The following is a 27680-nucleotide window of genomic DNA, read 5'->3' as shown; positions in this document are numbered from 1 at the left end:
GTCAGTTGGATATTATTCTGGTAAACAGATCTGTAGACTGACAACTTTTTAACATAATTTTACTTTAAATAGGTTATCATAACACCATTGATGGCTTTGAATAATGGCCATGACCCATATCACAAGTATCCATAAACATGACTGAATAATAATTACATACATTACTTTTTACATACACATGCTGTATAAAACTATTTAAGTGTTACCAAATAATCAATAGTTCACCTTAAATGTACCATTTAATTACAGAAATACATACTGGTGTTTGCAAGGAATTCTCATAATTGTCAAATCATGTGTTATAGAAGTCAAAATGTGTCTTTAAATAAAACACATTTCCATTTGGACACATCAAACACATTGTAAGGCAGAAACAATTGTATACTGTAAGACACATTTGAGCACATGAACGTCTGCTACAGTGATGAAAAGTTTTTTTTTTCTTTTTTTTTTCTGGGCATTAGTTTCTCATAGAAGCACCTGTGCCAGGGTGGAAGTCTCTGTGATTGTGAATATAAACTTGGGTCACCGAAACTGACAAAGAAAAAAAAGGCAAGCTGTGGCTAGCATTTGAGATGTCTCAAATACAACTGGTGAGGCACCAGGGAAAAGAAACACACTGCATTGGGCATTATAACATCAGGGAGGTTGCCAAAGTTACCATGGTAAAATATTACATGCACAGTGCATATTACATGCATAGTGCATTTCCTGCTATTGTCTTTTCCAACAATGCTCTTTGTGCTTGCTTCCACCCACCATGCTCCTCACTGGAAGGCAACAGGTTGCTATGGAGGCATATCGCCTCTGATGTCACACCAATTTGCTTTTTACAGCTGGTACTCATTATTGATGGCCAACTTGACGGATATGGTCATAATATTAACGTAAGACTGAAAGATAACGATGGAATCACTGCAGCCGTTGTTTTAAAGCTGACGTTTATTTGGCTTGTCTTGGACAGCTGTGCAAAAATGGAATTTGATGGCAGCCGTAAATTAAGCAGGTCTGATAGAACGTGTACACTGTCAATCTGTCATCTAGCTTTCAGGTTGAATCTCTCCTCCGTAGTAAGCACTGAGGTAATCAGGTTTGGTTGGGTGGAAGTAACATGTTTACAAACATGTCAGCTATCACTGGGCTAATAATTTGAACTACAATTAAATGCTCTGTACTCTAGCACCTTGTATTTGAAACAAAACAGTGAATGTGAGGTTAAAGTGTGTCAGATCTAATTTGAGAGTATTGACATCCGTGTAAGAATTAGAGCCCTTTTACAGAACCCCTCATTTTAGGGGACCAAAAGTAACTGTATTTCACTGAAAAAGTTAGCTTCGGCACACAGATACGACACTCTTACAAGCAAGCAGTTGTGTTTCCTAGGTACCATTCAGTGTTATGGTCATCGTGATCATGCACGAAGGTGACTAAAGTGACTCAATTGCACGTCGGTGTCAACTGAACAATGAATTTAAGCACAAATTAAATTTCTTTGATTCTGAAACATCATCATGAGTTTGGCAGTCTTTGAAATTAATGGAAATGAATCAATTGTATTTAATGGTGAAACAAGAATGCAGTCAGTCCTTCTCATAGCTAAGGACAAAGCAACAGTCAGATTTTAAATGGCCCTTGCTCTACAGCAGTGCTCCACTGCAGGTTCTCAGAGTGAGGAACCAGGGGACTTGACCTGCTCACCTTTGATGATGCCTTTCTCCTGCAAAGTTTTCATGGAGGGCCTCCTGGAGATGAACTTTTTCAGCCGGTTCTTCACCCCGTTTTTGTCCGCAGTGTCTGACGCGCTGTAGTTCAGCTTGAAAACTGGGGCAGGCGAGAAACATAAATAAATAAATATTTATCTGTAATTAGTTTTCAGCAAGGTATAAGATGGATAATTTTGTTAAGCATTATTTTGAGCAGCATAACAATAACCACAGACGCATGAATCAAAAGCAGGTGCACCGGACGACTTCACCCCTCAAATTGAAACAAAGAAGAAGGAAGTGTAAAAATTGCTGCTGAATGGATTGTGACAATACTATCATGATGAAACCTTTCATAATTACTTCTATTGTGTAGTTATAACCACAACAATCCACTACAGCAGCAACCACACACAGAAGTAATTGGCTGACAAAGAAGAGGCAGCATCCAAATTGTTTCTTGCACACTTGTCCATGGAGGGTTAATGTTAAGTTCTGGCATGTGAGCATTTCAAAATCTTCAACTACCACCCCCCCCCACCCCCCCACCCCCAACACTAAAGGATAGATCCCACCACCAAGTGTTTTTTTTTTTTTCTTGCCTGAGGACACAAGATTTTTTGCAAGCAAATTAAAGCAAATTCATTTCAGAGAAACACACCAAAATCAATACCTTCAAATACGCTTTGAACTTTGAACTAGCACTTCTGACATTCAGGCGAGTATGAAACGTACATACAAAATTTGGACCATCAACAAAATACATTTTAAAACATTTGTTTTGGGGAGGGGGGGAAATGGCATGTATTTTGTCCATATCATTCATTTGATGCCTGGGATTGTCCCCAGATCCAAGGGTCTTACATTGTGTCCACTGAGCTCTCATTACTGCTATTACAGATAATGATCTTTGTGCGCTACATGCACCCTGAGGCTGTTCATCACACCATTGTTTAGAAAGAAAAACTGGAGGTAGCACAGTTTGAATTGAGCCCATTCTTTTATACAAGATATAGATAAACTAATTTAACCAGCGTCTAGAATATTCAGACCTCCAATCAGGCATTACATTTGTTCTGTGATACAGTGGTTAATGTGTTATGCATATGTCAAAGCTTAAAACTCCCTAACACATGACATGCAATAACTAATAGTAAAACAAATAATACACAATAATAAATTAACTAAATGCTTAATCTCATTGAACCATAAACCGCATTGTGTTTGCATCTAGAATAATAATCTTCTAGATTTTACATGAGCAATAGTGGACACAATGCTTGTAATAATTTCTATTCAAGTGTTATTTAGTCTTTGTGGTCTATTCAGTATTCAACAGTGATCTGCAGTTTAAAAAAAAATGATATTGTGAAAACCTAACATAGATGTGTAAAATTGCATGCATGCACACTAAAGACTGCAAACTGTATCAGTGTGTGAGTGTTTTATGAAAGGTGGTTTATTGAATAAATAAGGGCAAAAAGGAATAGTCACAAAAATAAGGACATGGTACTGTATCTCTTTTTCTCATTACAATATTGTAACATTTAAAATTTTCTTTTTTCAGTGCAGTTACACATGCATTTTAGGATTTTTATTAGTAACATAATGCATTTAGCTACAGGGGAAAACAAGGCCATACCAAGTAGATATTTTATCATGGCTGTTAACTGTGTTCACATTTTAGCTCCAATTATATATGCACGTTAATTAAGTGTAAGCATTTAATTTAGCTTATTTAATATTTATGTATTTTTATGGAAATACTTTGTGGAGGCATCTCTTATATCTAACACAATACAATTGTTTCATAAGCCGCTTCAAAACTTGTTTCAGCAGTTAGGTTTAGTGAGGCACTACAGAGAATTCACAATCAGGCTGTGTTAGCCATGGAAGGGGCTGAGATTACAGTTCTTATGAAACTCATATATCTGATTCCCTTTAAAGCAGGGGCTGTAGACTTACACATTAAAATAAAATTATCCTTATATTTTAATTACTGTATTTTTCCCAGGGATGTTTGCACATCATTTCCTTTAAATGAATACAAAGTATTTCTTCCAATAACCTACCCCCCTCCACCTCTAACACACGTGCCCTCAATTTACAAAGCTACCATCCCAGGAGTTAAGCAATAATTAATTACCACCAGTGTACACTAGAGTGCTTTTAACATATGTAGGAAGTATTGGCTGTTTTTGAAGAGCTATCAATTAAAGGGCATCTGAACTGGACCGATGTGAATTGGCAGTGCAGATCAGGGGTAAAGCACTATCGACTGCTTTGCATCATGCGTATAGCAAAAGCAATTTATTTCAAATGCATTTGCTTGGCTGAAATATATTGAGGCATAGTCCTTAGTCTTGTCTTTTATGTTTAAATGTGTTCTCCTGTGAGATGTATGTATCACAGGAGTACAGAAATATATAATAGCCTAATAATTTTATGGCTTCTCTCATTCCTAGACAAGACTTGATCTGCTTTTGATCTGCATTTATAAAACTGATTTAAATTTCTTCCGAACACATATGCCACTGAATGCCCTGAACTGCCTTTTCCAATAAGAGATGCAGCAGCAGCAGTAACAACACAGCAAAGCACACAGCAAAGGATAACATTGAAAAGTGACACCACACATATGTGGGACTTAGTTTTCCTGAAGATTGTTACAGCCAATCACAACCACAGATGGATTGAATACTCATGGTTTCTTCTTCCCTTTGTACCTATCACTGTGTGCTTTTTATGCTGAAAGAAAACCACAACAACCTGTAAACACTACAGCCCTCCAGGACTTGAGTTGACACCCCGATCGAAAGGATAACGTCAACATTAATTGCTATTCCACTTAGCTTCTATTGCAGTATGCTTTGCTTTATAATTGAACAGTGTGTGAAAGGTAAAGTATTTCCACATGTGATTGGTCCAGAGAGAGCTTTAACAGAGCACTGGGGTCAGGCATCGCAATGTGTTGACTGGGTTTAATAGCTAGAATAAAAGGCATTCCCATGATTCTGAGAGGCGTTTGCGTTTGTTTTCATTGCGTGTAAACAGTAGGGAGACGTTTCCCACTGGACCGGGAATGACTGACCTCTGTAAGGGCTGCTTCTCCATATCACCATCAAAACATCAGTCGGGCTTCTTTGCTACTGAAGCCGTTCCAAACGAACAAGTAGAGGAATGTCGCTGACCTCACTGATAAGAACAGAATGCTCATGCTAGCGGTAATTTAAGGCGATCCTTATCAGGACTCCGCAGTAACTTACAAAACGCTTCCCACTAAACCAGAGGTGTAAAACTTCCTGCTGTCTGCCGCTCTATGTGACATCCTTTCAATCAGCAGCCAATTAAGGCCTTGTCATTTAGTGCCATTGTGGCGTAATGGTTAGTGATGAGGGCTTGCAACCCCAGGGCTGTCGGTATAATTCCCAGGTGGGGTACTGATGTTGTACCTATGAATTGCTTCAGGGAAACATCCAACTGTAGAGGAATGTAAGCTAAAGTATTATTTACTATTACGGTGTGCGGATTCTTTAGCCAATCAATGACTCCAATGATTCACTGGTGGTGAAACATTGAAAATCAGCAGCCATTGTGGCTCTCCAGGATTGAATTCTGACACCCATGCTCTAAACTATTACAAGGTGCATTAACGTAGCTGAACACACATTTCGGCCTTTTTTACATTTGGACTGCAGATAACAGGAGCGTCCATTTAGCGGAGCATTGTTACGCGGCGGTGTTTGTGGATTGTTTTTGGTGATTATTTCTTTTTGAAAGGATTAATGAAACCGTACACATCTAAACATCTGATGTTGTGAATTGCGATTTGTGCTTTCGCAGCTTATTGTGCGTCCGCTAAAAGCATCAGAATCTGTCAAACATCTGGGGTCTCGCTCAGCTGTGCCATTTATGCAAAAAAAACGCCATGTTTAGACGGAGTTTGTACAATTGTGTGTCAGATCATCTTGTGTTTGGAAGGACTGTAAACACAAAGCTTTCAGCTTTTCGTTTATAATTCAAAGGCTTTTAGTGATTTTGTCTGATTCTGGGAAGCTATGTTGATCTGACAGAAAGCATACTGTACAAGGTTGCTCAGATTTTTTTTCTTCCATTTTGCAAAGTTTTAAAGAAAACAAGTGTAAGAGATTTAAATAAACTATTTATGATTCCCTAGTCGGGCAATACAGTTGTACCTTCATTGTGGCAATGCTGTAAATATACAGTTGTTTAAGTTAAAATGTTATTAATGTAAGCCACTGTTCAGTCACTTAAGAATATGTTCTCATTAATTTACTCATTAATAAACTTAATTCCCTAGTGCTGTTGTACAGACTTGCATATCTGTATCTATTACCTATCTTTGATTGACTGGGGTGTATGTTGGAAATTCTGATCACCTGTAATGAGCAATATATTCATTCATGCAAGTCAGACTCTCTGACATCATAAGGTACTTTAACAATGCTTTTGGATTTGCTGAGTTTGTTGTATTTGAGGTTTTTGTTATTTATTTATTTATTTAATTTTTTTATTTATTTTTTTATTAAAATTTTTTTTTTTTTTAATGCACCCATGACATATTGAAAGACTGTGACCCCAGATGAGGGCACCTGTGCAATCTTCCACCTTACGTTTTATGTGTATCTATGTTGACTCAACAGGTGTGCCAACAGGTGTGCCACACTGCAACACCACAGTCAAGCTTACATCATGGCTACAGATGTGCTTAAATCACATGTGTTCTTTGAATGTTCTGGATTGCATAGGGTTGGATTTTAAGGCGTACTTCATACTTACTGAGTGACCGCCTGTTTTCAGGTTTGGGTTCCTTGGAGATGGGCAAGTCAGAGCCATGCCGGGACAAAAATTCTGTGCTGTTTGCCTTCCGGAGAGTGGGTTTCCCCGGAAAGACGCCTTCCCATCCCTTTGCCTTCTGAAAACACAGTAAGAAGGAATATTTCCATGTCTTAAGCAGCGTATCATATTGCTTCCACCACCGGTAAAACTGTCACATTATCACATCCACCCTCATTAAGATAGGGGGAAAAGCAGGTAACTGTACAACAGAGTACGTGCAAATCTGTGAACGTTCTGCAAATGAATTTTAATCAGATTATGCAAATCAATGAAGGGGAAATTCTGAAATAAGAGAAACTGATTTAAAAAAAGAAGCGACTACTCACCAGGCTGTCGGCTGTTTTTTTAATAGCGTCATGCCATTTACATATTGTTGTAGAATTGTCAGCCTGGAGCAGGAATTCGTTGCCAGACCTAGTTGTTATCTGTAAGGAATGCAAGAAATAATCTGGTGTCAACAGTGAATAAATGTTTTATTTTCTGTCCGATAAGAGCAGCAGTGTTTGTTTTGTTAATAAGGGAAATAAGCTTGCACAGCGGCCGATGTTTGAGATGAGGGCAGGGATTCGCCGCCCGCCCCTAATTGTCAACAAAACGTATCAGAGTTTGAAGTGATGCGAAACTAAGAGAAGGATGATATGATATCAGCGGTACTCCAACACGTGGTTGTCCGTTGTATGCTTTTTGGTAACACGCTGTTGATGTTAATATTTGTTTGAGGTGTTGCGACAAATTGCGGTCTGTGTATTGCCACTGCATTATCTAAGTGGCTTGGTTGTAAAATGCAGTGTGTGTGTGTGTGTGTGTATGCCTGGGGGGAGATCATGATTGCTGATCATCTTTGCTTTCAAAAAAGGAAAAAACAGTTTTGCGATATTTGCCATCTAAATATTGGCCCTGTTTGTTGTCTTTTCAGCAGAGCGATGGACATTTTTGGCAGTGTCAAATGGAATAACTGTGGCCGTAATAAAAATGTTTTCCTAAATATTAAGGTCAGCGTTGTCAAACAGTTAGATTTTTCTGAAAGTGGAAAAGGTCTAGATTTGTGCAGCATAAATTGTCCAAATCCATTAAAGCAAAAAATTCAACTTGTAAAAGGGGATAACATGTGTCCTACAACAGTTATAATGGTCACTGACACATGATTCAACCTTTTATTCAGTGGTATGGTCTTCATTTTTTTTTCTCTCTTTTTTACCTCTACAGAAAGCTGGTCATAATATTAATAGTCATCACAATTATACTTTCTTGCTGGTCTTGAATCAAACAGGGGTTTAAAACCCTCCTCATTCTAGTACACACTGAGCTACTGAGAGCAGCTGTATGATAAAATGAATACCCTTCTGTTCATTTCACCCTCTTCTTTAAAATGAGCACAATTCAGCTTGAGCACATTGGGAGGACGCTGACAGTCCTCTGGTCGCTGTTGAAAAAGGGTCTGAGTGGATAGCTGATGGTGAGGAGCTTATTCTGACTGCACTATGCTGCATTAATACAAGCGCACTAATACAATGCGCACTATGCTGCATTAATACAAGCGCACTAATACAATGCGCACTATGCTGCATTAATACAAGCGCACTAATACAATGCGCACTATGCTGCATTAACACAAGCGCACTAATACGATGCGCACTATGCTGCATTAATACAAGCGCACTAATACAATGCGCACTATGCTGCATTAACACAAGCGCACTAATACAATGCGCACTATGCTGCATTAGTACAAGCGCACTAATACGATGCGCACTATGCTGCATTAATACAAGCGCACTAATACGATGCGCACTATGCTGCATTAATACAAGCGCACTAATACAATGCACACTATGCTGCATTAATACAAGCGCACTAATACAATGCGCACTATGCTGCATTAATACAAGCGCACTAATACGATGCGCACTATGCTGCATTAACACACGTGCACCTCTGCCTCTTACTCCAGAGCTCTGAGAGCACTGCTTTAACTCATGGTTTACCACACACTCCTGTACATTTCCACTTCATTACCTCACTAATGATTGCAGGGAGTGTATACGTCAATTATTGTTTAAAAGAGGCTGGAACCTTTCAGAAATAAAGTGAAAAAACACCTTTATAGGAGATCACCAGAGGACAATGTTATTTTTTATACAAACAGGACCAATTTTTATATTGCAGCTGAACACTACTTCCACGGTACTTTCACACATGTATGTTACATTACTCCAACTCTTACACATTTACTCATACTTTACTAATTTCCTGTATATTACTCACACATGACTCTCTCCCATACTGTATCTTACACACTTTACTCACACACATCATTCACACTTAATTCCCAGTCCCATGCATTACACCCATGTTACTCCTATGCCTATACCCTCACATTACTATCAAACTTGTACATCGTTTATCATTACTTTGCTCATATAAAACTACAGGCAATAAATAGTTCTCACAACATTATTCCTTTATATAACAAATTGTTCTCAAATTCAAATTAGTGATTTTTTTAGTGAATAAAAAAATGAATTAATGGTTCACAAATATATGAAAAGCAACAACTTTCCCAAGGTGTTTTTTTCTTTTTTCTCGCAAAACCACCCAGACCACAGTGTGCAAATTTTAATGCTGAGATGGTTGATTTTAGATAATGATCTGATTTAAAGGTGCTGTACAGTGCATGCATGTGTCACACTCAAACCTTCCCCTGATATTTGAATAATTTTCAGTGTTTTAAACTTAAGAAGATTAAGCACACTAACAGCTGCAGAGAAACAGAGAAACTCAAAGCACTGCAAAACCGCTGGCACTACCGCTCTGTTAAAGGTTACTACTGCTCCCTACAGTTCAAAAATGTCCTAATTTTATACATTCTCCCTCGCTCTCTCCCACCCTCCCTCTCTCCCTCTCTCCCCTCCCTCCCACTGCTTTGAGTCAGTCACACCCAGTCACTTAATGCCAATCAATGAAAGCTCAAATACTTCCAAGGGTTCTGGCTGGAAAATCCCGTTTCATTTGAAGTGTGGATATTTCCCATGTTGATGTGCTTCCTGCTTGGTAAATGTGACTTGGACAGCATTTCAAAACCATAATTGCACTTCAGACTATCAAGTATAAATACCATTGGCAAAAGGCATTAATTAAAGAGAACTCAATCTCCTAAATGTACAGGAGCAACAGTTTCTGACCAGTCTTAAGACCTGTGCGGCTAATGGTTTTTACAGTCTTTTTTAAGACTTATCAGCTCTAATAGCACTTTTTGCATTCCGCACAACTCTTTACAAACTCTAATCCAGGCGTATCCAAAACTGCCTGCAAGCAAGTTTCCAGACCTCAATGTTGTTTTTAGTGGCTTGTGAGCAGTAAGGTTCAGGAATCATGAGAGCAGAAGTGTTCTAGAAAATTTAAAATGACCACAAAAGTTAAACTTAATATTAACATAAGTCAATCCAGGTGGTAGCAGGCGCCTGCATATAATTGCTGATGACTTTGGGCTGTGTTTATGGGCTGCACGGAATGGCTAATGAATAACGCGGAATGACACCTAGTGAGTCTGAGGTGATCACTGCGTTTACTGTAGGCCAGGCTCGCCCACCACACATTATGTCAGTCTTTTATTATTTTATTTTGCAAATCCAAAAAAACTTTTAAATGCCATGTTAAAACCACTGTCACTATCAATGTGCAAGTCAAAAAAATGTATTTTTATTTTTTAAAGCTACAGTTTCTTGCTACTGTATGTAGCAGCTGCTGACAGTTCAGGTAGCATTTTTGGCCTCAGTTTGTCATCATGGTAAACTGACAAATTGGTTATTGCAATGAAACCGGCTGTTTTATTTTGACTCAATTTAAGGCTGTTTTTGCTGAGAACCATTCGCTCCGCCACCAGTAGAACTTTAATTTTTTGAGCCATGACAAACACATCCTTCCCAGCCAAAAAGATTGCAGAGTTGTACGCAGATAACTTTGGGATGTCACTACCTGTTAAACAATTTCTCTGCACACGCATAAGAAGAATAGTTCTAGGCGCAATCTGTGTCAAAATGCATTTGCTATCTTTCACTTTTCTTCCCATGAACAAGAATGCACTGGCATGTTCTGGAAAGTTATCTTTCCCGGGGTTGTTCTTGGAAGCAGAGACAGCAGGGTTAGCTTTGGGGTCAGAGAGGACTGAAGACTCATGAACGTCATCGGGCATTTGCCTTCGTTTAAACCGGTGAACATGAGCTCTTTTTGCAGCGCATCTGCAGACTGGTAGGAGAGGAAACAGTGGCCCCTGAGAACAAGGTTCCTTTTCAGCTCCGTGGCCTCGGTATTAATCCCCTTCAGGAGCCGGCCGGCCTCCTCAAAACGAGGGCGCCGCGGCATGCAGGGACTGTCAAACTTCATCCCACTTTTTTTTGCGCGCCCTTAAAATAATCAAATAAATGTGATGAAGCTTGTTTTTCTTACGCGGCGAGCCGTACACAAATCACGAGGCGCGGACCACTCGGAGATGACAGTCGCGTTGATGTACGGTTTGGTTTATGTGCTTGTTTACCATTCGGAGAGCGAGAATGGTTCAAAAACAGGGGACTCTCGGCTTCGGATTCGATGATTTTATGGTTATTTGAAAGCCTTCAACTAAAGCATTTCATGGTGCCATTAATAAAATATGTTTATACGACTATGAATCAGATTGCTTTTGAATACAACATAATGGAAATGAGCATCGGGACATTAAGACTATATTCAATAAATATTTCTTTTTTTATTTTTTTGTTTTATTGAATTGTCTATTATGTGCTCCAAGCTTGATATTTAATGATATTCAGCCCATTAAACTGAGCGCATTGAAATGGATGCTTTGACGTTTGCGTTGCATAAGACTCTTCTTTATCCATGGGGCGTCCTCTTTAGCGAGACCCCCCCGTGCCCCCTCCACGTGCGTACAGGCAGTTGGATAAAATTTGCGAACATACTGAGCGCTCGCACATTTAACATTAAGGCGTAATTAGGATCATTAAAGGCTGTTTATTTAAATGCCGCTTGATTTCAGTTTCGATTTTTTTAAAAAAAGGGGGGGTGGGGGGACTGTTTCCATGAACATTTTGATGGAGAGACAGGAGAAAATGGCGTGCTTCTGGAGTCGTGGCAGTCTGCTTTTTTGGCTTGAAGCACCTCAGATCTGTGACATATTTACGCATACTTGCTTTTGTGCCGTTTGAGTGGCATATGGAGGGGGGAATGTGTAGGAGCTGCCAGAATGATGTATGTCGTGGTTCCATGTGCTCAATAATTAATTGGTTTATGATTTACATGAGAGGCTTGATATGTGATACGTTGTTTTATTATTTTATTGCGATAACTTGTTTTAATGTTGCTTGATATTGACTGCTTTTGAAAAAAAGAAGAAGCTATATTCTGCATTGTTTTATCAATATTTAGCGCATGTATATGTATGTGTATGCACACAGCATTTCATAAATCCTAGATGTATGAGAGTAACGCCAGTGTACATTTATACATCTGTAAATGTTATACATTTTACCTTTCAATAGCTTTGGGATTACTTTAAATTAAATAAAGTGAGAAAACATACTAGATGTCCTAACAGATTATGAAACTCAAAGTATGAAGCGGAGTCACTGAATCAGAAAGGAATCAAAAAGTTACAAGAAAGTTATAATTCCTCTCAGTGTTTACAGTCCTCTCTAAATTTGATATGCTTTCTTTACTCCCTGCATAATCGGATTGGCTCTATCACGTCAGTGTGTGGACCCCAAACAGATCAGATACGTGGACTCGCTTCTCGCGTTCAAGTTTTGCACAGACATAACTGGCTGCTTTGTACCAAGTCCGGCTGTGGGTTTTTAAGTGCAAACCGTCACTGGGTAGGCACACATCAACAGTAACTACTGCAAAGCCCTTTATAGGATATGAAAGCAAATAGCACTGGGATGCCAACTCAGCTTCACAGATTTGGAGAGGTGTCTCAGTCCTCATTGATGCCCATCCAAAATGTGTGGTATATTTTTAAGATGGTGTTAAAAAAAATCTGTATTATCATGAGATGCTTTAGATAATTCATGTCTGTTCATAGCAGCTACATTTCAACACATGAGCTTAAAAAAGAAAAGAAACAAATGCAAAAAATGAAACTTGGCCATACAGTTTTTGGCACAAATTGTGTGTGTGTACCCATGTACTTACTGTATGTGAAGATGTACTGTACTGTCCATCTGAGTGGGTGTATGGAAAAATCTGGAGAATACCTCAGCTATGGCGATTTAGTGATGGTTCAGTCATCATACAATCAGCTGCTCTGAAGCACATGTAAAGAACTCTATATCCAGGCACGAATCACAAATTTGTCCTTTCACAGATTAATATGTGGGCAACGCTGTAAAGTGCGGTTAATCGCACAGGTCAAAACTCCAAAGAGAACATCTGTCAGGCAAATCTCCTTGAAAAATATTACACAAAAAAATGTGACCATTTGGCAAACATTCGCTCATGTCCAACCCTTCAAAATCACTCAGAAATACGGAAATACAGCGAGATCTGCGATTCATTTTTGAAACAGACTGAGCCGATGCAAAACAAGTCACAAATTTTTACCGACATTGCAAGACAGAACAGAGTTTGTTTCAGCCTTGCGTATCGGGTCCTTCTGTTGACATGCGAGTCCAGAATGATTTCATATTTGAAAAATAGCCGGGCAGCTGGTGTTCCCACAGCCCCGCTACAAATTGTCCGATGGCGTACTGTAACCATATCTGCTCCGCACCTGGACGACCGCCGTGTCAGGTGTCACCTTCGACAGAGGCGCAGAAAGCGCCGCGAGTGAGCAAGGATTGTGTGTGTGTGTGTGTGTGTGTGTGAGAGAGAGGGAGAGAGGGAGGGAGCATTTGGGAAAAGTGAGATCATGCCTTTATCTTCTCCCTGTTTTTCTAAAAATATGTTAGCACCTGTCGCGCTGAAATTGCTGTTAGCAGCATTCCAAATGACACCCCCGGGAGAGTACCCCCATGCCAACTGACCTGAGGGAGCCTGAGAACGAGGACAGCATGAGACTCCACTGATTCTCTCTCTCTGTACCCACACACACGCATATACACTCACAGTCACACTCACACACACACGCGCAAACACACACACACACATTTACACTCACACACCCACACACGCACCCACACACACACACACACACACACACAGGTACACTCACATAAACACACCCACCCACACACACATGCACACACACAAACATACAGTGTAACTCACCCACACACATACACACACACCCACTCAGGTACACTCAGACACACACACACACACACACACCCGCCCCCCCAGCTCACAGCCTTGTTTGGTAGGGTGTCTGTAGAGAGGAAAGCCAGGCATGTAGCACCCCATCTCTTTCAGCGGACCCTGGCCCTTCTGTTCAGATCTCCCGTCAACGCCAGAGAGGTCACATGTAAAACATGTGTGAAAACATGTTGCTCTCTCGCCCACAATTCACCACGCTTGTTACATATTCTCTTATTTCTTTATTTAGTCGTTCATTTTGCTCCGGCATAAGTCCAAAAACACCCTCCGCATATCTCATAGGCATTTACTTTAAGAATGCTTAAAACAACCTGTTATAGTGCATAATTGTAGCATCACAAATAAAAATACATATTAACCGATGTCGACCAAAAATGACACGTAATGAAACTGCGAGCAAACTGCATTGCCCGGAGCCACGCTACCAGACGATGGAGTCTGTGTAACGCACCGTCCGGCTCTGAAGATCAGAGCCCTCCCTCGCGTGCTCTTTCATCGACAGCCGTGGGATTTATTTGGTGTGCAGAGCGTGCCAACGCGTTGCCAGATGGAGAAGCAGTGCTTTGGTAAACAAAATCACACATGCCGTTAAAAAAAGGGGGAATAATGAGAGTGGGGGGGAGGAGGGGGGGGGGGCACACCTTTCCATTCGTCTAAAATTATTTAAAATATGTCTCTCCATAGACTGCGGACTATAGCTGCAGTTCACGTCAATAAATAAATAAAAACATAAATAAATTTACTGTTTGGCATCTTTCCCTATGATGATCAATGGACCTTTGAAAAGTAAATCATTAAATATATTGTTTAGTTTGAAGTACCAAGTGAACATAAATTCAGCTGGTTTTATTGGAAAGATTCAGCGGGTTTTACTAGGCAGATTCAGTGAGTACTACTGGGTAGATTTGATGGATATTACTGGACCCACAATGGCTGCCTTTTCAAGTTATGGGAAAAAAGGGCAAATGGTGCTGTCTATGGAGTTTAAGCACAAGTCTGGAAAACAGCCAAAAGGATACAAGATATTCAGATACCTCAACAAGCAAAATATCTAAAAATACAAACCGAGTACGTTTTATAATCTACCACTGCCCTTCTCTCAGGATTTGCTGTGTCTTCTTGTGCAACCATTTCGCCCATTAAATGGAAGCACAGAAGCATCATGACAGGGTTCAAACTGAAGCAACTTTGATTAAATCTTCTGTAGGATAAACCCATAGTTCACAAACCCATGTTTTACTCATCATACATAAAGCACTCATGTTCTAATATCTGGCTCACGCCAAAATCTATTTGTCCAACTAAGGAGAAAAATACTTTTCCTCTGAAGGTTGATCAAAGACACAAAGAGACAGCTTAAATATACATTAAGCATCTTCTAAAAGCTGGGAGTTAAAGATGCGATAGTGTGGCGCAGATTATCAGAAGTTTGCAGGGCATGACAACCGATCTGCATAAAGCACTGCGAGTCTATTCATTCCGCTAATGAAAATCGTTCAATAAGCTTCTTCCCAAACATAATGCCATATTCAGAAGCTCATCAATCACAGAGTGAAAGTACGGCTCCCTGTGTGCGTAGGTCTTTAAAATCACGCATCCATGTTGACATTAATCCTGATGTGTGTGCGCGCTCTTGAAGAGGGACCAATAGTGTTTAAGGCTCTGATGAGTAGAGTCATTTAATGAGGAGTATCGGACAAAGGCCAAGTATAACCCTGCTTCCACTCTGCTCTCCCAAGATCGAATACATCAGGGTCTGGTTGCATAAAAACTCCCTAGGACTAAGGGTTGCATAAAAACTCCCCAGGACTAAGGGTTGTATAAAAACTCTCAGGGAGTAAGTGCTAATGCTGGATGTTCAGTTCACGAGTTTGGGTGTTAGCAAACATCCACCATTGCTCAGAATTAAAATCTATGCCAAATACTGAGTAACAGTGGGTGATTTTTTTAACCAGATCTCATGTGGTCTATTTGTGGGCGTAACATTGTTTGCTGCAATAATTACAATCCGAGCTTTCTTCTTCTTTTGATTTGTGTTTGAATGAATACATTTGGACAACAATACATCTTTGCTTTGAGCAAAAAAATCAATAAGACAATGAGCGTCTCCTTCAGAAAAACATGGTTTTCTTCTTGGCTTTGCCTCAACCATTTTATAAGAAACCAGGATAGTTTAGCAGGATTCAAATTCGGTACACACTTTTATCTAACTGACTTTGCATGTCAACATCTGTTGTAATTAGTACCTGCCAACATCTAGCTGGTACAACCAACATCAACTTCAGTCTTTTGCCAGACATATGTCTATTGTAGGTTGGGACTAACAACATCAGACGTTAGGTAAATAGGGAGTAATGGGTGGTCATACAACCAACATTTACCCAACCAGCCCTAGATGTTCAGCATGGTTCATTAGAATGTCTTTTTATCATTGAAACATTGTATTCACTTTTTTATTCCACATAATTTTTTTTTTTTAATTGCACGACTGCTCAAAAGAACAGCAACAGCAATCCAAAATGAAAAATAAAATAAAATAAAAAACCTTATTAAAGGGTGTATAAAATAACCATTAAGATCACAACCCCTTTTATTCAGGTAAAATGAGTGCACCAATCTGAGTAGAAATGGTAAAGAAGAGGAAGGCATTTCAGAAAACACTTCTAACATACCATTCCCCCAAGCTGTCCAGCCGCCCAAAACAAACACATCTGGCTGTATCTCTTTAAATTAATCAAGCCCTTAGCAAAGACATGACATCTGACACCTCAAGATATGGAGACGGTAGAAAATATGACACATAATTAACCCATTAAGGTCCAGCGATGTACTTGCCCACATCAATCGCATATGCTGGGTTTATTTGACAATTTCAAATCAGGAATTAAAATCCATCTGATTGTAGCACACGCACATACACACACACACACACACACAAAGGGATTTTCATGATAAGCAGAATATGACTTCTACTGTATGTGCATGAAAATATGAGAAGCAACATGATTACATACCCATCTTATCCTGGTAACTTGTGAGTATACTTCATCATTGCAATTGTTTTCCACAAACAAAGCATGTCGGGTGATACTGTTATAAACATAAGAAGAGCTATCATAAAAGCTTGGATATTTCATTTCAGTACCCAATAGTTTATTTAAAAATCTAGCTCTACTTTTAAATGAAGCCATTAATATTTAAGTAAGCAGAGCAGTGAAAAGATGAATAATATTTGCAAGCTAAAATTTTGCATTTTACTGTTAAATAAAACATTAATTACGCCGCTTCATAAAGGAACAATGTAACTTTGAAGCCCACTAGATGGCAAAGTTAATTATTTCCAATTAGCAACATCATTTCTGCAGAGATGTATCAAACCTTTTAATATCATGCAATGTTTAATAAGCAGAGGAAAAGAAAGACTAAAACAGGAGTTGCAGTTGTGTTTCTTGAAAACGTGAGGGGAATACTAATTTATTAGGAGTCGTACCATTTCTGATGGAATGTTCGTCATTGACGCTGCATGCACACTTTTGTAATACTGATACAAAAACATGAGGTTACTTATATCACTCATAAATTTAAAAATGAATTGTAAGCTTACAGACCAGTTTGAATGCTGAGGTTATGGACCAGTTTAAATTCTGGGGTTACAGACCAGTTTAATCACTGTGGTTAGAGAGCAGTGTAATCACCGTGGTTACAGACCAGTGTGAAGGTTGTGATTACAGACCAGTGTAATCGCCATGGCTGTAGACCAGTGTAATCACCGTAGTTATAGATCTGTGTAATCACTGTGGTTACAGACCTGTGTAATTGCCATGGCTATCGGTCAGTTTGAACACTCTGTTTAGAGTGGTTCACCTGAGTCAGGAGGGGGGTGCATATGAACCCTGTTAACACGAACAGGCTATGGATGCAAGTTTTCACTCCATCTGAATTGTATGCCCATAATCCCCCCCCCCACCCCGCCCCCTGCCCCCCGCCTCCCCCCCCAATCTGCTCCTCCTCATCTTGTAATGTAAGTGGCGAGACGGCTACATGTTGTGGAAAAAATTTACTACAGCCTCCACCTGCTCTACCGGAACCTTCCATTGCCGCTTCACCCACGCACAAACCCTGGCAAATGGATTACAGTAAGAAGAGAACCAAAGGCCCGTAGCTATCCTGCATCATCTGAACTCAGGCTTAGCAACAGGTTTGAGGTGCTCAGTACGAATGCTCACAAACGGATGCTGCTGAGGTACTCTTAATTCGAGACCTGAAATGTTAATTTCTGTCAATTCAAGAAAAGCACATGTTGAATGTTTCCCTGGCACTAGAGTCTTTGATATAGCCAATATCACTGAGAATGTTTTAAACCTGCTAATATATGAAAAGGTGGGCACAATTATAACACAAAGTGTAAGGGAAACTGAAACTTTGAAAAATAATTTTCCATACATCCTGTGTGAAACTTAAAAGTCTCAGTAAAAAAATAAGTTTCTCCCTCAGTTCCAGCATTTAAATCATAACTTAAAAATACCTTTTTAAAAAGGCTTTTAATTCAGGTTTGTTTTACTTACTTTAAACCCTGTATGGAGTATGTATTAACCTATTAGCTGATATTATTATCTTATTGTTTTTATCTGTTTTATTGTATTCCTGTGGTGAGGAGGGGACTGCAGGGGGAGTTTTCAAAAAAAACATATTATGTATCCCTGTTTTATTTTGCGTTATGGTTTTATTTCATTTTCTTATTTCTATAAAGCACCTTGTGCTAAAGACTTGAAAAGTGCTATATGAATAAATAAATAAAATGAATAAACTCCTTCTGTATATACCAGTAGACACATTTTTCCATAGTTAAGTCTCCTGGTTTACCCCTAAGAAGCTCATTTTAAAGTTGTAATCCCCCCGCAGGAAATGTGGGTCTAAATCTTTGCCTTGGCATGGTGATTCATAAAATGTGTGTGTGTGTGTGTGTGTGTGCGTGTGCGTGTGCATGTGTGTATCCATATGTGTGTGTAGCAGTTTACTCAGTGTAACTTTGTAGGTTCGCAAGCTGCAGGTACCTTTTCTAATTTTGGGATCAGATTGCTTTGTTGGCAGTGTATGCAATTTTTATTTTAAAGAGGAAAGCAGCTGCTAATGCACTAATATCAGAAATTAGGATCAGTCATGTGGCTCCCCAATAATGATTACATTATGACAGCATTTTGGCCTTCCTGTTCTATCTTCTTCCAGCTCAGTTCCTCAATTTTCTTCCTTCCGTGGATGTGACAGGGTGAGTGATTGGATGGAACCAGCACAGTCTGCATATAAAACCCCAATCCCCCCTTCTGTTCAAAAACCAGGCAAAAACAAAATAAAATACATAAAAAAGGGGGGAAAAGGAAATGTTGTTCAGATAAATAAAGAAATCAAGGCCGGGCCTTAAACCAAATTAATTTGGAAGCTGTACTGTGCCAGCCATCTCCATCGTTTAGGTTCTGATTAAATCTGCTGCTCGCAGGTGATACCCCCCCATGCTCCCCCCCCCATTCCTGCTCCCTGTGGGCTCGTAGAACAGGCTTCCCTCGGTGCCTGTTAGATTCAATCAGGTACTAATGTGGAGGGACAGAGGATATAGCACTTGGCAGATGGTAGAATAACCTGGAAACCTTGCCATCAAGGGATCAACCAGCAGCTGACAGGTATTAATTCATAAAATGAAGTCTGACAGGAATTTCTAGTACCCAGTGCAACCCCCTGCCACCACACAAACACACACACACGCACACAAGCATGCATGCACGCATTAATCTGAGACCCAGTAGCGTAACACCACTGATGTAAGGACAAATCTGTTTTGGCGTAAACAGAGGGAGTAAATGCTTTTTGATGAAGCCCTTCATAAATTTTTAAAACGGGCCTTCAGTGACCGTAATGTGCACTCCTCCTGCCTGTCCATATTTCATAGGATCAGAGTCAGAAAAATACTAACAGGCCTGTGCCTCACTTTACACGCAGTGAAGTATATATATATATATATATATATATATATATATATATATATATATATATGTAGTTTTTTATTTATATTTTTAGCACCTCAGAAATTATAGCAGGATTACACATAATGACTGAAGTGTAAATATTGAGTAAATTTGGTTAGTTCTGCATATTATGGATGGATAAATATCACAACAGCAGTGCAGTACTATCAACAGGATTCAAACTCGCAGGTCCGGGCTGAGAAACTGCACCAGATGGAAAGGCAAAAATCCATTCGAATCGGGGGAAAAAGGCAAAAAATCATAGCAATAACATTCTTGACAAAAAATGAATAAATGCACAGAAATTTTATTTTCACATTGTGAATGACTTCTCAGAGGGCAAGACACTGCAAAGATTAGAACCTTTTCCCTTCATAACAAGTATACTTCTCCTCCCACTGCCAGCCCTATGTAACAGTACATGTGATAAGCATCATGCAAAAGGCTGTTGTTCTGCGAAGGCTTCATGATAATTTTTGAAATCTGTGAGGGCATGTGATTTTGCTCGCCTCTCTAAAACTAAGTTATCCATGCATGAAGCCTCCCAGCACCATGTATATCCCCACCACCACTTCATTATTTTATTTTTAGAATTTAATTTTTTTTTTATAATTACAATATTTTTGTTGTAAACCCACTTTGCCAATTAAACATACTGTATCAAGAATGTTTAATTTTCCTGAAATTTAAGAAAGCTGGCATTATGCAAATTGCCGGAACGTTCCCGTTTTAGCACAGAGCAGAAGTACTGCAGCTATTGGATTAATTAGGAACCCAGATTCCGAAATGGCCACATTACTTCGTTTGGATGACTGGAGTGGTGAAGGGTAAACCGGAGAATAAGTAATTAACTTCATGTGTTATCAGAGCCGTAGGTGGCAAACGCCAATTTCCCAACTTTGTCCGCTTTCTCCCTGCAAAGGCAAGCGCACTACTTTTCCTTTAATTGATTTACAGCACTTTAAAATGTGGGTCTCGGAGAAGTCAAAGAATTAGCTGCACTCCAGGGCCAATTAGCAAGACCTCTGCTTTGCTCCCAGTTGCTCCCAACCATCTCAATCAATCCAAATACCCACAGGTGAAATGGCCGACCTGGCAGCAGCTCAGCCCCCATGAATTCCAAGGCCCGGCACAGCCCTCAGGTTATTTCAACCTACAATATGCTGCCCTACAAATGGCATGGCAACTTGGTGGTTTTCCAGTTTCTCAGAATGATCATTAATCTCTCGCACGCACGCACACACGCACGCACGCACACACTGCAGTATGTGATGATGTTGCGTTTTTGAAACTTTTGTAAACAGTTGCAGTGCTGTGTGAAGATAATTTGTTTAAATGGACACATATGTATGTTATACTTCGCTATATAACTATATTTAGCTACACTATATTACTATATAAATGAGTGACTTTGTGACTCCAGGCTTCCTGAAGGGTTTTCCTTTCACCCACATTCAAAATGCATTGGACCAAACTATCTACCACAATGTGACACAGAATAAAATGAAAAGGCAACGTAATCAACACGGCTCAGAGCATTTATCGTCTCTTCTCTCTGCTTGCTACACTTAAATTGTTCATTAAAACAGTACAGATGAAGCCCAAGGATATAGTCTTCGTGTGTGATAATAAACGAAAGACATTTTGTTGAGGGTTTCATAGCTTTATAGTCATTGGCTACTACTCACCGCTTTTCGAAGGATACGAATGTTAATTTTTCAGTGGATTTGTCATCTCTTAGCATTTTATAACACACGGCGGTACGGTATTTAAATGATGGGGTACATTCATCAGCATTAGACAATGGCATCTTCTTGAATAATTTCCACCTGTGCTCGTATTATGTCAGTGCCAGGATAGTTCAGGATAGTGGGACTAACAGCATCACAGTATAGAAAATTGTATCAAAAGGTTGTTTTTGCCCATATTGTACTTTTCCAACAATGGAAACGAGCCAATGTTGCAGTAGGTGACAAGCTCAAGCTCTTTAAATGACTACACATTGTTTATATGCATAGCCAAAACTACAAATAACATTACATATTTCCATTTTAATAAAAAATAAAACTTAATATTGATGAAATATTTTGCTTTCTCTCATGCACCGCGCAGGCATTCAAGACAAAGCAAGCAGATAAATCAAGTGAATTATATTAGCTGTCTGTCTGTAATCGCTTCCCACAAGGATGCATTTTTCTTTAGAACAGGGTAATGTTGGCTAAGAATGGCAAGAAACCATAGGAAGCACTCCACAATGCTACAATTAAATTACAGAGTTACCGACCACATTTAGAAATTTATTTTGGAAGTCACTGTCTTGTCTAGTAGTGGCTAGATACCATAACACAGAATGGCGTGTGCACACCTGACTGTAGGATATCAACCAGTCAGAAGTTGTGACTAGCCTGCTAACTAGATATAACATGTTATAGTCGAGTGCCACCGAACGTTTGTATTTTTCACAAAAGTTATCTAGCAACACTCTTCTACCGTCTAGTTAGCTGGCTGGGACTAGCCAGCAAAACAGCTCAATATCTAGCTTGTGGAACATTCGTTATTTTGTTAGCTAAGTAACCGTAACTTCCCACTGCATTTCAGTCTTGCTAGCTTGCATACCAGCTGAATTTTCCAAAAGTAAGGGCTACATATATTGCTAGCTAGCTAGCTAGCTAATGTAATGTTCAGTCCAGTGTTGCCAAATGCTTCCATAAAAATACTGACTACCTTATTTATGACTTTAACTTGCAGAAATGTTAGAAATGCCTTGTCACAATGAGTTGTTTATTTCCACAAAATCCTGTAGCTAGCCAGCAAAGTCACAGTTTGTCAGACAATTTGAAAGCTTTTTCTGCGTTCACCCCCACGGGATATCATCATTGCTCAGTGTTTACCATGACCCTTCACATTTAGGTACCAAAGGTGCATACTCTGGAGGCAAAAGCCCCATAGTCAAACATGGCAGCCTCCATGAATTGGCTTCATGCACCATTGCTCCCATAGGAATCCATGGAATTGGTAAGGGGAAGCTGTCTCCAGTTCTTGTATGCATCGCAATGCTTTTTTGCACAAATCGATTTAGATTTGTGCAGAGAATAACTGTGGTTGATAATAAGCTAAGTGTCATGTTTTGTGCTACAACATAGATTACATTGTTTATTGTAACAACTTGGTAGCAGCTTACTATTTAAAGCAGGTAATAGCTTCGAAATCAATGGTTGAGATATCAAAGGGTGCAATTTATGTCATCTAACAAAATGTACAACTATTAAGCTTACATTAACCACAGACCTTATCTTCTGTAATCAAAATCCCTATGGAAAAAAAAACATTGGAAATATGCCACTTATTGAATGATGTAAATTTGGGGGGGGGGGGGGGGCATTGAAAGGGTTCACCACTGTAAGGACGACAGTATTTTCAGTACGGTTCCTTTGCTGGTCTTATGAAACGACGAGTCAATGTAATTTGCTGACAGTATAACAAAATAGCAATCGCTAGCAATGACAGATAACTACGATAGGTCCCCTATTCAGAGCAGTGATAGACACCAGATTATTATCCCAATCGATGGCTCCGCCCCCCTGACTAGGATGCTTTAACGACTGTATCTGAGCCCGCAACTGGATGTCCAAGCCTATTTCAGTATGTTCAAATATACAGCTCTATCTGGCAGACAATTTCAATTATTATGTTTTCTCTGAAATAGCGGTGTAACATTACGCAACCCAAAATAATATTTATCTCTATAGCCATTAAACTTGATCTATGTAGAAGTGTAATGAAGAATAATCAATCAAATTTAACATCCTAATTTTTATATACCCTGATATTCAGTATAACAATACATTGGCCCAGCACTACCTCAATTTAAAATAGAAATAATTACTGTAAATAATAACTGATTTTTAAAGTAACATGCTTATTGGTATTTCACACAGAAAATGCACATGCACAGTTGTGATTTGTATTTCATTCTGCTTGCTTCTTCTTTTAATTAATAGGCCATTATAAAAATCTTATTTTTCAAGAACAGTATAAAAGTTGTGAAAACCTGGATAAAGCCCTGTCCTAATGGTAGCATGATAAATTGTACATAGGCAATGTTAAATCCAAGTAGCTGGGATTTTCTGCTTAATAAAACTTTAGAATGTTCATTATGCAACCTGAAGAATAATCCTTATAATCCTGCTATGTGCTACAGTATCAGGCTCTACAACAATCTGTTTTATTCTATCGTGTAATGAAGGCCTGTCAACTTGAAATATTGGAGCTTAAAGTCTTCCTAATAACTGAAAATTGTCCCAAACCTGTTTTTTACTTTTTGTTATTTGTATGATTAATAAATTAACTGTTAAATAAGCATCACCAATCAGCAGATGATTACTTGTTTCGGGCACAAACTTTCTTGTTGTCCCGCTCTCCCTGTGACAACTAATGGATCCAATCACTTCTGGAAGACCAAGCCTTCTTGTGCGTGGATGGGAGAATTTGGTTCTGAGCCGAACGTAAAAGAGGTTAGTTTTTGGTGCAGCGGAACCGGCGGGGCAGAAATGACCGGCGCGATGAACCTTCGATCCTGCCGAGGTGCCGCGACTCATGGTCTCTCGCATCGGGGCCTGGTGCCAGGCTGTCCTCAGCTGGAGAAACGCACGCCAGGTCAAAAATGTGCGCGAGTGAGCGGCCCAGATGGTGATTACACAGAAGCAGCCCAGGGCCCATCACATCGATGCCTCACAGGTTTGCTGTTCGGCAGCATGGCACAGTGGGCTCTTCCTGTGTGTGTGTGTGCATTTGAGTTTGTGATATTTCACGGGCTTGACATTCAACAGGTTATGTTACCTCAGAAACAGTTTATCCCATTGTCTCTGTGAATAATGAATCAACGACTTCCTGTAGTCACTGGAGCATATGAGAAACAATCTGAATTATGATTCTACTGTTTAATAAACAGTGGAGGTTATGTAAATGGTGAAATGTAGAGGTTAAATGGAATGAAATATATATTTAGTTGGCCTTACTGTTTATTCACTGCACCCAGAGCAACATTCATTTAATAGAAAAGGTTTACAGGCCAGACACTGTCTCGCCGTGTGTTATAAAACAGAATTATCACAAATTTCTGCATAATTACAGAATACAAATCCTTCATGTTATTTATGCCTCCAGTGTGTCAGTTGGTTTAGAATCATTCTGGAATGATTATCTCACCCCCCCCCCCCCCCATCCCCCCCAGAGCACGTTTCAGACACAAATTCTAGCTGTCCCTCTGAAAAATCTGTTTATCTCTGGTTGTTTATCCAGAAACTGTATCTAAAACAGCACTTTAACATCTGCACATCATTTAGGTGCAAACACTGGAATTACAACAGCGTCTGTTCGCCTCTCTCTCCGGCCAGCTCTCGCAGCTGAGCTGCGTCACCCAGGTTTGTGGGGCTGAGCTAACTGGTATTGATCGAGACTTTATGTGACCGCAAGCTGTTCCCTTCAAGGGGGCAACATCGGCGAACCCCCTCACCCCCTCCATGCCATATGTGACAGCGTCCAGCATCCCTCCCCTCCCCTCCAGTCCCCGTGCCATGTGTGGTAGCATCCAGCGCCCCCCCTTGGTCATGTGGTGTCCAGCGACGGGCCGAATGAATTTCACGGGCTTTAATCACAAAGGACAGATGAAAGCAATCAAACCGGGAGCGCTTAAGACGGATGGTATTAACTACCCGGGTCAGAACACAAGGGTCAGCTGCACGTCAGAATCTGCATGTCATCCGTGAGCGTAAAATGATTTGTGTGTGTGTGTGTGTGCGCATGTGTGCGTGTGTGTGTGTGTGTGTGTGAGGGGTTGGGTTTGCACGCCATTATCACCGTGGTTACGCGACTTATTTATATCCTATTATCGATCTTTTACAAATATTTTTCCAAGGTATCTTAATTACTCTCAAGAAGCAGCGCTCTGGCCGCGGTACAACACAAACAGGCTCATTTGCATTTCTGCGCCGCGAGCGTTTCTGGCAGCGGACGCGCCCGTCCAGATTGTAACCCCTATCTCTGCCTCCAAAATCTGCCTTGGAGGACTGACCGTGCGGGGATTGGGGATTTAGTGGGGAAGGTAAGTGTGACTACAAGCCTTGGCTAGCCATCTGCTCCCCAGCACAGCTCAGGCCAGCCCGTTCAGCCCGGCAGCAAAGACCCGCGTGCCTCGCTAAATCCGGTCCTGGCCAAACCGGCCCAGGCCAGCCAATCAGCACCAGCTTCACCATCAGTTGTAAGAAGCTGTCTTTATTTAGATTTTTTTTTTTCTTTCTTCCTATTTTTTTTTCTTTCCTTTGCACAAATGGAATTTGTGCAAGCACGCTTACGGTCCAGCACCAGTTGAGCGTACCCTGAATTAAAGCCCTCTGCTCTCTCCTCCTGTCGTCAGAATAATCCGCAAGGCCTCGGCCCTCATGCATCCAGTAGGCTGTGCTATAAAATGCATGTATCAGGCTTTGAGGACACCGCCCATCTCCCATCCCCATGGTTACAGTAGTCATTTATTTAATGGTGACTACTGCTACAGGTGGGCTTTGGTCCAAGCTGGTTCAGCATGTAAAGGAGACACAGACCGCCTCTCCGTTGCAGATCTCCAGAGTGAGAAGGTCCCTCGAGAGAAATATGAGAGGGCGGAGTAACCCGAGCAGCAGGCGAGGAGGGCGTGGTTTACGGGTTTGTGAAGAAACACAACGATCGTTATCAAATTGCAGCTGATGCCATTGCCAGGAATCTATTTCTTATCATCAATTATTCATATTTTATTTCAATAATCCAATACCCAGGTGAGGTGTACAAAGATGATGGAATGGATTATTTTGAGACTTAGTAGTGAGTGGAAAATAAAATATGAAACATAAATTTACATTGGCCACACTAATGAGAGGCCTGTACTTAATCTGTCCAGTTCAGTGTTTATTTAGCATATAATACATTATTTTGCTTTTGGGCAAAATGGTTTTGTGTTGCACTCTTCATATTTAATGTCTGTTATACATGCTGATTATTTTTTCAATGTAAAATGTGAAAATGATTGTCATGCTATTTGCTAGACAATCATCAGTATTGATCATTTCTGCATGACAATTCTGAAAATATACTGACCTGAAAAGTCAATGTTCAGTCTCAGAAAATACAAATAAAATTGTCAGACTATATAATGCAATTTGCATTCATACGTTTATACATTAAGGTATTCACAAATGTGAGCATTAGTTAATTTGCATGTTTATACATTTATTTAATCTGTTTATTCTTTCAAATACAGTGCAGTTTTGACGATAAAATATATGTGTAATATATAAAACAAAGTTAGCACATATTTTCGCATGTCATTTTTATTCTGAACTTGTTTTCTCTATGTCATGCTAAAGTAATATTTTATTAAAAAGTTCCCTCATTCAGAGCTGAGGGTATAAAAAATAATAGTTAAACTTTTAGTTTAGAATAATAGTTAAACCTGTTTAGCTATTTTGTGCAGACATTTTGCATTGGTTGTCTGCGGGTGTGTCTTTACATAAAAGCAATTCGAAAAGAAAGTTCCATTTTTCTCTATGGTAAATAATGAACTTTAATAATTAAAGTTTCAGTTAGAAGCCTCAAATGGTCCTGTCACTTCATCTGAAATGAGTACAGATCTGCAGTAAGGGTTCCAATCGTTTTATTTAAAAGTTTTCTAACATCTTTGAACACTTGACAGACAATGACCAAATAAAATCTGGGTTCCTAATAAAATGTGACAGGGGGAATTTGTGCAATTTATAGACATAGA

The 27680-nt window shown here is 39.7% G+C and overlaps 1 protein-coding gene across 3 annotated transcripts in view; it reads right to left on the bottom strand.

The window, feature by feature from the left end:
* Window positions 1–27680, bottom strand: part of arhgap15 (Rho GTPase activating protein 15) — a 120266-nt gene that overhangs the window by 53396 nt on the left and 39190 nt on the right. For 2 of the 3 annotated variants that reach the window (XM_035408165.1, XM_035408163.1), the window contains 3 exons: window positions 6890–6988; window positions 6504–6639; window positions 1699–1821 (listed from right to left, as the gene is read on the bottom strand). In XM_035408165.1, coding sequence (XP_035264056.1) covers window positions 1699–1821; window positions 6504–6639; window positions 6890–6988 — 358 coding nt within the window. The remainder of the gene's footprint in view (window positions 1–1698; window positions 1822–6503; window positions 6640–6889; window positions 6989–27680) is intronic. The other variant, XM_035408164.1, reaches the window with a different exon arrangement.

Source organism: Anguilla anguilla, chromosome 3 (assembly GCF_013347855.1).
Source record: "Anguilla anguilla isolate fAngAng1 chromosome 3, fAngAng1.pri, whole genome shotgun sequence".
NCBI lineage: Eukaryota > Metazoa > Chordata > Actinopteri > Anguilliformes > Anguillidae > Anguilla > Anguilla anguilla.
Note: the sequence above shows the minus strand (reverse complement) of the source record. Positions and strands in the feature narration are given on the sequence as shown.